The sequence below is a fragment of the Falco rusticolus genome, chromosome 6, assembly GCF_015220075.1.
Source record: "Falco rusticolus isolate bFalRus1 chromosome 6, bFalRus1.pri, whole genome shotgun sequence".
NCBI lineage: Eukaryota > Metazoa > Chordata > Aves > Falconiformes > Falconidae > Falco > Falco rusticolus.
Genome location: NC_051192.1, coordinates 4,039,243 through 4,052,160, shown reverse-complemented (window position 1 = coordinate 4,052,160; position 12,918 = coordinate 4,039,243). Strand labels below are relative to the sequence as shown.

At 40.5% G+C, this 12,918-nt stretch overlaps 1 protein-coding gene and 1 long non-coding RNA gene across 3 annotated transcripts in view; one reads left to right on the top strand and one right to left on the bottom strand.

Moving 5' to 3' along the window:
• SMYD3 (SET and MYND domain containing 3) overlaps positions 1–11,895 on the bottom strand; it is a 419,807-nt gene extending 407,912 nt beyond the window's left edge. Inside the window, exon 1 of one of the 2 annotated variants that reach the window (XM_037392671.1) lies at positions 11,688–11,895. In XM_037392671.1, coding sequence (XP_037248568.1) covers positions 11,688–11,851 — 164 coding nt within the window. In that variant the 5' untranslated portion in view covers positions 11,852–11,895. The remainder of the gene's footprint in view (positions 1–11,687) is intronic. The other variant, XM_037392672.1, reaches the window with a different exon arrangement.
• On the top strand, positions 11,125–12,918 carry LOC119150269. The gene is made up of 2 exons (XR_005104987.1): positions 11,125–11,313; positions 12,245–12,918. It is a non-coding gene; the product is annotated as an uncharacterized LOC119150269 (long non-coding RNA).

Sequence of the window (12,918 nt, the reverse complement as noted above, 5' to 3'; positions counted from 1 at the left end):
TTGGCCCAAGGATGATCAAGTTTCACAGCTTTTGAAACTGGAAGAAACCACCATATGATCTAGCACCACAATATTCTGATCTGGCAAATTGCACAGGCCATAAAGTTTTGCACGACAAAGCTTCCAGCTCTGGCAGAATTAGGACATATTTTAGCAATTTTGAAAAGCCATATTAATTCTAAATATACATATAAACCTGTTGGTGTTGGACTTTTTCCTAGTGGTACTATGACATTTATAGCAGATATGCCTTCTGCTGCCTATAATCACTTTTTAAGATGTTCAAGTGGGCTAGGGTCAAATATTGCCCTTAAGGTGATACACAAACATATAATAAAAATATTTTCTATTTTACATGCTATCAACAACTTCGAAGTATATGGGTGAATGCAATAAACTTCAAGTCTCTCTAAATAGGTAAGCAATGAAAGACCTTATTCAATTTCACAGACGAAGGCAGCAACAAAACAAGGGCTCTAATCCTTCAGTGATGTAGCTGAACTACAAGGTTGTCCTTCATCTGTTGTGTTCCTCATACATGCATTAAAATATACCCATCAGCTGAGAATATCTTTGGTTTTATACACAAGCAAGACAAATTAAAAAGGAGAGAGTTGCCACTCTTTGCTTTAATTGACCCCCTATCCCAAGTTGTGTTTGAAGATTGTCTACGAAGGCTTCATCTGGCGGCAGAAAGGAAAACAATAACCAGCCTTTACAAGTGAAAAATCTTACAATAGCCTCTTCAGATAAAAACATTAGTGACATGTTTTATTGCAAAGTGATTTTCTATAAAGGCAGTGAACAGGAACAGAAGGGTAAACCTTTCCCGAAACACTGAATAAAACAAACGTCATAAAAACAAAACTAATTAAGTCTTGACAAATCCACTAACTTCCTAATCAGTGAGAGGTTAGTTGAACATGTGTTTCAGCACAAACGCACACACCACCTTCCATGTAGTTATTTATTTTTAGTCCTAAATCCTAAAAGGAGCATTAACTCAGCACAAGTGAATGCAGCCTGTTATATTTCATATATATGCAACAGGATTCTCCAGTTAGCACACTTTTCAGTAGAAAGGAGAGTCCAATTTCCCCACCCCAAATTTCCACAAAGGCTTTAAAGAGGTCTAATTGTTTTGCATACAATGCTCAGCATGTCCACACTTCTTACGGAGTTTCATTTAAAAAATCTAATTTAAGTAATTTTGAGTTTTCAGAATACACAATAAGGCATTAACCACATAAAATAGCTAGTGTAATCCAATCAAAATGACTGCCAAAGCAGCAAAGGCTATTAAGGGGCACCAAAACCCACATATGAGCAATATGCAGACTGACTGCATGTCTGATAAAATACTAGGTATCTATTAGAAGAGGCAAAATTAACTCGTTTCAGTAACTGCCTGCTAACTATGAGCCTTTATAACTCTCCCGCTATTATTGTGCCTGATCTGTCACTCTTTATAGTGCTCATTAGCACAATTCATCTACTGTCTCAGCCACAGAAAGAGACATTCTTAGAGTAAAAGATAGTATTCTGTGCTTATTTGGGGGAATAAAACCAGAACTACAGTCTTTTAAAAAAAAATCAATGTAATTCTGTAATAGATTTTATTAAAGATAAAAACAATTTCATTGCTACATCTGGTTTGCACCTGATGTCATACATATCTTGCATGGATTACTGCATAGCCTCTTTTTTCCTAGGGCAAAAATTTCAGATAAATCCGTCATCATATACTGAGTTTCATACAGTATTTCAAGAAATCGTTTCCACACTATTCCATCTGTTGTACAGCAATATCAGCTAATAAGCCTGTTTTAATGTTACAAGTGGATAAAATCTGTAAATAGCTGAGTAGCCAGTCACATTTGCTAAAACAACACAGACACTTAGGAACACAAACCTCTCTGAAGTGATTTTCTGTGCCACTTCATTTTTTTCTTTTTAATCTTTCTGTATGTTTTTGCATCTTCAGAAACCTGGACTAAGATACTTTCAGCAGCTAGAGGACTTGGAGTTAATGCACCACAGAAATCAGAGCAAGCTACACAAAGTACAGACCCACATCAACACTTGCCCAATGCTTAGAACGGCTGGTTCCAGAGTTTCATCAAAAAACCCTCAATTTTTTTCAGAGGAAATTAAACTGTAGTGCACTAGCCTGACACAAACCTTTTTCATCCCAGGCAACATTCAATAAAGATTCCCAGCACAACAATCTCCAATGTGGTACTTGAATTTACTCCTCCCACACAAACAAGTTGCATAGAAATGGAGGAGGCAAAATTTGTGAGATACGCTTTTATACACAGCAAGTACACCACTCATCTCAGAAGGAGCTGCAAGCTCTATTTCTGTGACAGAAAACAGTAGCCAGGCTACAGCAAGAAGAAGAGGTGCTACAGTTTGTCTTATCAGGTAGAAGTAGTACTTAAAAAATAATGAGAATAAAAAAATGTAAACAAAAAAACCCACGTCACTCCAGTTTGAACCGTTACATTAAAACAAGCTGTTTTCAAGCTTTTCTTGACAAATAAATAAAAACAAGCCTTTGAGAAGCATGAAATCCACTGAACAAAGATTTAACATAGGAAACATACATTGTTTATTTCATGCTCGACATTTCCTGAGCCAAAACTTTCCTCTTCCAGGGCGATGCTTCACCAAACATCTTGTCTCAATCTCTCTCCCCCTGTTCTGCCACAATTCTTACCACCACCACCAAGAATAACACCTCCTCAGATACTGCCTTTTCAGGTCACCAGCACACCCTCCTAGCAGTTGAATGAGCCTTTAGATTGTATGAACGAGCCATATTCATTTGAATTGTAAGAAAAGGCTTACAGTCGATAAGAGTGTTTTTACTCTCTCTTCTTTCTCAGGGATGATCTTTTGTTCCTTTCCTACACTTCTACATCACAACCACTCCTAATCACACCCTCCTAAAAAGTCCATCTCAACAGGCTGGCTTTTCTTCCTTTGGATGCTAAAACCTGATTACACAGGCAGCACACAAACCCTACATGAATGCCCAAGCAAGGTATTTCCTGCCTATTGACTGCAGAATCAGGTGCTCTGATATACAGAGGCCAAGAAGATACTTTACTTTAAAAAAAATAAAAAAATAAATTCAGTCTTTAATTTTACTTAAGCTTGAGCAATCAAGACAATAGCAGAACAAGCCTCGAGCTGAAGGCAACTAATATGATAAACAGGAAAGCTAAATATTGCATGAACAGGGGATTACAGCTTGAGTTAGCATAGAAATTACTGGTGTTCAACCAATTGTGCCACTTGGTGTCTACCCTACAGACATTGGGACACCCTTGGGAATTATTCAGAACTTGACCTTGGCCTCCAAATAAAATTTCCCATTCAGTTGCAGAGGCACACTGTGAGAATTATGATTGCAGGAACTAAGCACAGATCCTGAAATAAGTAAAAGCAGCAACAAAAATAGTCAAAAAAGTCAAGACACTCCTATGTAACCAAGACGTGAGCCAAAAATAAAATACTTTCTTTGTTGTAAGAAGCAACTGAAAATGTCTGCAGTGTTTCTTCTACTAAACTGAAGCTAATGGTAGGAAGTGCTTCTGGGGAAGTAAAATATGGCAGAAACATGACCAGGTAAAGGAACGAAGGTGGGGCCTGACTGCCCAGGACTGATCTGTGATACATGGTGGGAAAAAATCCCCCACCACACTAACAAGCCAGTCAGTCCTGCACTTCTGAAAGCCCCACTTACCCTGAAAACACCCACAAGAGCTTGAAAAGCCTCTTAAATATGCTCTTTAAGGTTTCATTTTTAGGTACAGCAGACTAAAGGCTAGCTACTAGCAGAAGGCACACCCCTGACTATCTGACCTGGACTCACCCTTTCAACGGCCACCTCAGCTCCTCTCTCCCCCCAGCAATAATTTGACTCAAGGGTACTAAAATATTTTTATATTTTGGTAAATATGTTTTGTGCCACTTTATATCTCTGCACCAGTATATCGTAGGTCAGATAAGCAGCAAAGATGGCAAAAGAGAAGCAGAAGGAGCATGCAGGAAGGAGAACAAGGACTTTTGGGGAGTGGTAAGAATACCTGCCCTTTCAGCAGCTCCTAGTCATCACATCAGATAGGTTGTCACATGGATTGATATCCCACTTCAAAACATGAATAGGTGGGGTGGAGAGATATGACAAAAACTCCCTAATCCTCACCTATATAAGTTCAAACAATTCAAAACAGCTGTTATGACTGGTTCTGAAGAAGACTATAGATTCTACAAGGGGAAAAAAGCATCATTTGTACACCATACAGCCATAAGCACACAGTGGCTTTTGAGTACAACCACAATGGAAGCAATCACTAACAATTAATGAATTCCAATGCCTATGGACAAGATATCATTAACAGTTCTTAAAGAAGTTAAACAATAAATTCCCTAATGCAGTATAAAACTTCCAGCAACTTAGGCAAAATTAAGAACTTTCTCAGAAGATATCTGAAACTAATTGTGTCATTATATATTACATTAGCTAGAAGTTACCCATATTTTAATAACTTATGTTTTCCCTCATAGCACTACTTTTAATTTTGTACTTTCACAATTACAAACTACCCTAAGAAAATGCATGCTAAAGGTAATCCAATTCACAAACTTTATCACTTACCACAAGCAAAGAATATTCATGCAGAACATTAATATTTTAAAACTTTAATATTATTGACTGATATATGCACAAAAGAAACATAATATCAGGTATGGATTGTGGATATATAGTAAAGCCTAAATTCAGAAGAATTTACAAGATGACTAGAACTTAAATTACCAGTCACAGCTTGACAAGAGAACACTTTTGATATAATGCCTTTAAATTACAGAGCAGTATAAACATGGAAATTGTAAACACAAAATCACAACACGGTAAGACCTTTAGGGACTTCTAAAGCATGGCTAAACTTAAATCTTCATTTTCCATAAATGACAGACATGGCAATAAACACTTGACCTGGGAGAATTTATTTTTAAATTTTCATTTTCCATAAATGACAGACATGGCAATAAACACTTGACCTGGGAGAATTTATTTTTAACAATGCCTCTACCTTTCCTGTTTCTTCTGTTATTAACAGGGGCAAAGCCAGGTTGGCAGCAGAAGGCAATAACAGCAGCCTCGAGATCACAAGACAGGAGAAAGGGAAGAAGATGATGGGCAAGGACCCACACCTCACCTAAAGCAATCCCAGAGCATCCAAGGCGGTAAGGAGGCACGGAGCAAGGACTAAATTCTGCACAATGGAAAGGAGAGGGTTTACAGCAAACAGAACCTGAATTACATTCCCAAAACAAATCTCCAAGAGGAAGAAACAGTTGGTCAAGGAAAACACCTGCCAAGGGTTATTCCTAACAGCAACATAGGAAACTCCTGACCACCCTAAAGGGTACTGTGAGGGAAGAAAACCGAATCAAGAGGCAGGCCAGGACAACTTAGTATGAATGCTATCCTGAATGCCAGAGCTTCCTCCTTCCCTACCTTCAACCTGACTGAGCAGGAGGAAGGGGATATGGAGTCTGTAAGTATAATTTCTGCCACAGGCTTTATTCTTCTAGACAAGAAAGTTCAGAGTCTTCTCTGGAGAAGATACTGCAGTAAAGCACAGTCAATAGCCTATTCTCCTCACTCTCTCTTACAGAAGATTTTTGTGGCAGCATGGGATAGCAGTCTGGAAGCCACTTCTATGGCTCCAGCTGGCACAAGGACAGAAACAAGCATTTCTGTCCTGTTCTTTATAAGGTTGCTTCAACCTTCGCTATTGTAGTAAGATGACATGAGGGAAGGATATATCTTCTTAGGAAAATGCTACTTGTTTTAGGCTACATTAATGCCTAAAACACATTAGTCATTCAGCTACAGATAGAAACATTTGTGGTGGTGGTGGTGTGCAGTTCCTCAGGTCTTGGGAAACATTCTCACACATGTACATGGAACTGAAATTCTGATACCCTGTATAGCTCATGTCTCACATACAATTTTGTTTCACATCCTTTGACCTTACGTCACACAAAATCATACATATCAAGAGAAGAGAGCACTGCAATTGCACTCCTAACTCATTAGTCAGAAATGCTATCAAATCATAGCATATAATTCCCAGGATTATCCTACCTTGAAAGCAGAAAAACATCCCTGCTGCTAATAGTCACACTGTTTCCACACTGTGATTACCACTAATCAGATATAATTTGTTTATATTCCTCTACTTCATATGAGGTTATGCATCTCAAAAACTACTGGAAACTGCTGTCTGGAACTTTGGCTGTCACAGAAGGGACATGATACACACCATCGTTCTCACATCTCAAAAATGTGATTGCCAGTATGTTTTGAAGAAGCTAGCATATTTTTAAAGCTAACTCTATATTAACGAGCAACAGAAGTATTTTTCAAAGGTAAGTGAGGAGACTGTATAGATTTTATAGCCTCGCACTTTACTGGACGTCTCATATATGCTAAACTTCTACCTGTGTAAAGAACGAACAAACCCCTAATCACACAGCACAGCTGGAAGCAGCAGAACTCAGGCGCTGTGCTAATGGAGATGCTCACTTTGGTGCTTAAGGAATCATCTTAGGTTTGTTGGTGAATGACAGCACCTGCATGGAGAAATTCTCATTGCTACAGAGCCAAAATAACAAGCTACTCTCCTCTCTCGATCTCCCAGTTGCAGGGTGAAAGAGGTACACTTGGAGCATTAAGGGCTAACTGTCCTTCCGCAGAGCTGTGCGTGTCTAAGCCAGGGTCACAGTGGTATGAAGGATCACACAATCACAACCACCCTCCTTGTCATTCTCTTTCTGAATCAAACCCTGCTCCCCTCTACTTAAAACATTCCACACTGTGGTTATAACTTAATGGTATTTTTGTACCTTCAGGATGCCATTAACGTAGGCACTCCACATTAACAATGGTATGTCAACTTTTGATGATGGGATAACATAATATTGTTACTATTAATAAAAGAGCAGTTTATTTAAGAGTGTGTCTGTGCTGAAGGCACAGTACTGAATGCACAGTCCTGAATGTAAATGTGTGTCCATTTAGCTATGTTTAAGTCAGGTAAAGTACAGCAAGAAGCATACACTTGCTGTCCCGTGTTTAGCACTTTGTAATTACCCAGCTATTTACCAAATTCTTCGTTATATTACCCATACTGCAGTTGTATCTGCTGCCATGGATAGCTTACCAACAGTTCTAACTCAGATGTTTTTCCTCTTTCTGCATATGTTTACAAAAGTTGCAGTCATACAAAAAAACATTCATACTTCCTCATATTCCATTACTAGGTTCTAAACCTCTGACCTCACCCAAACAAGAAACACTTATGTCTTATTTCGTAGTCTAATACATGGTGTACATTATCTATTCTCAAATATTCACTTTTCTTAAGTGTCTCTTTCCTTTAAAAGTGCAAGTGGTACAGTATTTGGAAATAGTCTAGTGTTACCTCCTTTTACTTCTTTTTCCTACTTTCTCTGAGAATGAGATTCTAGAAAGTTTCTTTGCTTGTTTCCAAGTGTCAGCTAAGACTTGAGTTTTCTTGCAGTGGATTCTTGTAAATACAACCCATCACAGAAATGCCCTGTAAAAAGCAAACACCAAAGGCAGAATTGACTTTGACTTTCACTCTCATTTTGACTTCTGTTCTGTAACAGACTGGGTATATTTTCAACTCAAAATCCAGAAGTCACAGCAAGCTGTGCCATCACAACCACATACCTTGCAGGAAACTCAAACAGCAGGGATTAATAGCCAACAGAACATTAAATAAGCAGAGAAAGAGAACTGCCAAACACCAAGACAAGGAACATCTTTAAAGGCCATGTAAAGGTTTAACAAGCTAAGCAAACTGAGCAACACCACCAGATAAAACAGCCTGATAAATCAGCATGGGCAAGCAAACTTTGCAATGTTAAGTTGTCCTACATTAAAAGTCAGTACTGATTTAGGACTATTTTGTTAAAATCTGGATATAACCAGTTACTTCTCAATTTAACAGAACTCCAAATCTGATCAACTACATAAAAGCAAATTTTAATAAACCACAAAATTAAAATAAAAGTAATATTAAAAATATTTCTAATTGATGGCAGAAAAATAGGTCAGATAAATATTTTTCTTTAAACTTAGAATTTTGCATAGAAAGTTGAGAATATCAGTATTTTCTGATCTAGTCTGATGTCATCTATAATCTCACATAATATTAACAGCAGAATTCTAAATGTACAAGCAACTCAAGTATTCCAGTGCTTGCAGTACTCTGAATTATTTACATTTTTTTTTATTTCCTTAAAAAAAGCAATCATCACACTTACTTGACTATACTGACTGCAAGCCTGGCTTCTCACACTGGCAAGTCAATAGAGACTATAATCAAGCATAAAACCATTAATCAGCTGGATGAATAAAATCTACAAGGATCGAGCAAGCACAGCTCCTATGAAAGGACAGCCTACTTTTCTAATTCACCTGAGTTCTAGGCTGCTGGCAACACACATATGAATAAAGGGGATTCACTGAACATAAGAAATGTGGAAAGGCTAAATTAAGTGAAATTACTAGGGACTGGAAGAAAGGTCATTTTATAATCTGATAGCCAGGTAAAGGATAGAGAAGAAAAAATGAGGTGTAATAGTTGCTTTCCAGAGCAGAGAAAGGTGATAGAAGCCTCTGGGGATCACTGGCAACTATCTTTATTCACCATCATCATCAGTGTCCAGCAGAATGGAAAATACAGTGAAATTCCCTAAGATTTTAAATAAACCTGCTTTCTTTACCCTCTCAGTCCTGCTAGATAAACCTGTACTGAGCCGTACTGCCACTGACATCACATTAAGAAGGTATTAAAGCATGGAAGAAGCCATACAGAAAATTTTTAGTTAACGAGAATCTTTTCTGTTGCTTTCCCCCGTAAGCTGCTGGAAGAGACTGGCCATTCAAATCTTGTCAGCTTTCCATAAAAGCACAGTGTGTTTTCAGCAAGGCACTGACCCTAACACTACAGATACTGTTTTGCAAAGGAGGTACTATCACGCAACACAATGTCACATGTTCTCACAAGACACTGCTTCCATAGAAATACACTCTGTCAAAAACCCTTTTCTTCTTTATCAAAATGTATCTTTCTGAGCAAACCATTACTATGTATCCTACTTCAGGACAGTATTTATTTTAAAGTGCTTATGGAATTCAAAACAGCTACGCTATCATATTAAATGAGCCATAGAAGAATATTTCAGCCCAGCCTTCTTTAAAAAAACAACAGGAACCTATTCATTAGCAAACGCAGGATTTTCTCATAGAAGGGGTGACAGTTACCAAAATCTGACATCTTATCTACATACAACATAGACCTAACACCACTGACCAAAAAATTTAATTTCACTGCACAAATAGTATCAACAGCCTAGTAAGGTAAGGAAGTGATGTTAATGTTTCTACTAGTAGATGCACTGATTGCATATATATATATATACACACACCAATATTTAAAATCCACAATAACATTCAGAGCAGCAAACTCTGCCCCCAAAAGTCATCCTCACTCTGCTTGGGTACCTCAGACCCTTGCTGTAAGGACTCAATCAAAGTCACAGAGTAACTCAGCTCTGTAGCAAGCCCATGACCCCAAATCCTGTCGAGACCATGCTGCCTCTCAGCAAGCAGTCCAGAAACAGGATATTCTGCACATTACCCGTCTTCTAGCTCATCCAGCGCTTCTCACACAGCCAAAAGCTGCATCCAACAACATTTACTTCTACATGTTGGGAGACAAAAGTAAGTATAGAATTACACTTCACGGTATAAAGCCTCAAACATTAATTTTATATACAATATGACTGCTAAAATGCTAAATCAATGTCAAGCACAGGACTTTTTTTTTTTTTTTCTTTTTTTTTTTAATTTGTGTTCCTGTACTGCCACCTAAAGATCAGAGTGAAAAACAGGAACAGTAGCAGACTTCCTTCCATGTGTAGAACTGGAAGTGAGCAATAATGGTTTTTCTTATACCTGGCTTTGAACAAAGATCACACTTTGTATTAAATGAAAATTAGATTCGTGAAACGGTTCAATTCCACATCCCATGATTCATTCACCATTTTTCTGGTGTTTATACATTATTAAAAGAGACCTATGTATAGATATACATATCTAAAAGAGATCTATGTATAGATATACATATCACTCACTAATTTAACAAAGTCCATTTAATAAGAAGCCTCTACCTTTAATTAGATGAGCAAGAAGAAAGTCAGATTGCATAATCTTGATCTATAAACTCTGTCTAAAAACTAAAAACACAGTACATTTTGCAATGGAAGGTAGATTGGTGGAAATTTATTTTTATTTCCTTATTTAACTTTTTTAATTTAACTGACACCACTATTCAGAAAAAAAACCCCACCATCTTCCACAAATGCATAACCTTTCATAATATGTCAGTTGGCAATACCACCATTTCTGCCAATAAAACTTGCCTTGGTTACACTTCTATATCCAAACACTTCAGACTCATTCTCACTTCACCTGTTGCTGCACTCAGCCTGTCTCGTGAAGCCTGCATGGAGCCTCTCATGACTCGAAGGAGAATCTGATGTCGTGAGCCAGACTTCACAGGTATTTTAGCTAAGACTTTTTTGGTTTTATTTTATATGCTGAGGTTAGGTGCAAGCCTGACCTGGAACACAGTGCCAGACTTCTCTCTGGGAAAATGAGGATCATATTGTCATTTCTTTAAACAGAAGCTGAGATGCCTTGTAAGGACATGAAGCAAAATACTGGGAAGGTTTCAAGAAACCAAATATCAAATAGCTTCAAAAAGAAAAAAAAAAAAAAAAAAAGGTAAAGTCTAGCAGTACTGAATTGTCTCTCTTCTTCAAGTCTTGGTAATTACGCATGGGTTTGGATTATCTACCAGCATGTTTCAGGTATTAATACCCAGATCTCCTACAAAGAGGTCTATCACATTCTATCTTGCTGGAAAATTGCGAAAGGGTAGAAAAGAGTCATAGGGCCTTTTAAACACACAGAGAAAGCTACTGTTGGTTTGCCAGTTGTCACTTGTAAGGATTTGGCGGAAGAAGGCAGGCGTTTATTCAATGTACATCTCAAAAGAGAGGACAGGCTTGCGCAGGTGACGGGCCCCCCGGCCGCCTCACGGGGGCTCCTGCCGCCTCCACGAACGCCCAGGGCTGAGCATAATAACGCAGCAGCGTCACGGTCACACAAGCCGCTTCCTTGTGGGGCTACAGCAGGTAAGAACTCCCCCCTCACCCCACAAGACGTAACTCTGGGCAGCACCCCCGCCGCCGGCCCTTCGCCCCCAGCAGCACCTGCCGCTGCGGCGGGCGGCCGGGCTGAGGAGATCCCCTGAGGGGAGGCTGGCGCCAAAACGCCGCCGAGCAGCAGCACAGCACCCAGGCGCTGCCGGCTGCTGCCGCCCGCTGCACGGCAAACCTCCACCCAAGCCCCCCGCGCCCGGCAAGACAGAAGCCGCTGAAATTTACAGCCGTCACAACAGAGCGGCAGGCAGCGGCACGCCGCGCCTCGGCCGCCCCGCCTCGCCTCAGCGGCATGGGCGGCGCTAGCCGGGCGGGAGAGGCGGCGGCGGCCCCTCGGCCGCCGGTACCTGCGCAGGCAGCGCTCGCACACGCCGCCCAGCTGCTCCTTGGAGAGGACGTAGGCGAAGGGCTCGGCACGGTAGAGCAGCTCTCCGGGCCGCAGCCGCCGGCGGGAGCGGAGCCCGCTGCCCTTCCCCGGGCTGGGGAACCGCTCCAGCGCCGCCGGCTCCATCCTCCCGCCCGCGCCGCCACGGCGAGAGGGAGCGCGCGCGGGGCCGCCCCGCCCACCGCGTGACGCGGCGCTGCCGCCGCCATCTTAACTGAGGGCCGGGGCCGCCCCCGCCGCCTTTTGCTAGTTTTTGCGGGTCGAGCCCAGATGTGTCGCCTGTACCGAGAGGCCACGGGGCACTGGGTAACCCTTTGCCTGAAGGGAGACGTTAATAGTATGTTTCCATTAACACATCACCCCTGTGATGCTAAACTAAGTGGTTATCAGTGGTTTCTACAGCTAATCACAAATACACAGTATGTTGGATTTCGGGGGGGGGAGGGGGGTGTATGTGTGCATGTGTTCAGTTGTTCAGTTACTTTATAACTTTGTGCGTTTGTTTCTTTGTTTTTAAAGGGCAGTGAGAAAATTCCTAACCATAAATCTTGTTAACCACAAGGCTGGGACCCTGCTGACCCTCACACCTCCATGGTCGGGCCTCAGGAGAAACCTGAGGTGATGGGAAGCTCCAGCCACCACATTTGCCTTGTCCAGCACCGTCACTGCTTCCATTGCTGTACTGACCCAGCCTCAGCACTGACACAGAAGCAGAAAAAATACATATGAAAACAGAAATGACATTGTTGCCTAAACTCCCAAATTAACTATATGTTAAACAAGTAAGTGCACAAAGTTTAGGTCAAGCTGACCCGCCCTCTCAAGTTGTCAAAACTAATGAATGAAAGGACTTTGCACCAAGGGAGTCAGCCTTGGGAAACAAAGATGATGGTAACACCATTACCTAAATTATGCAGAAAGAAGCCTCCAAGTGAGAAAGTTCTGGCCCCAAGAAGAGACAAGCTGATGAGGTGTTGAAACCCACAGAAAATTAGTTGAAAGTAGGACAAAGGTAATTGTGGTAATGGGGACCTCCAACCATAGACCCCCCAAAAAAGGGGAAATTCCCACTTGGGGAGCATGCGTAGTTGGTAAAAATCTTCAGTAGTGTTATCTGAGGATGCACACTAGTTTGCATCAGAAGCGAGAAACCTCTGTGCATGAATGAAAATGAATATGTAATGTACTATGAA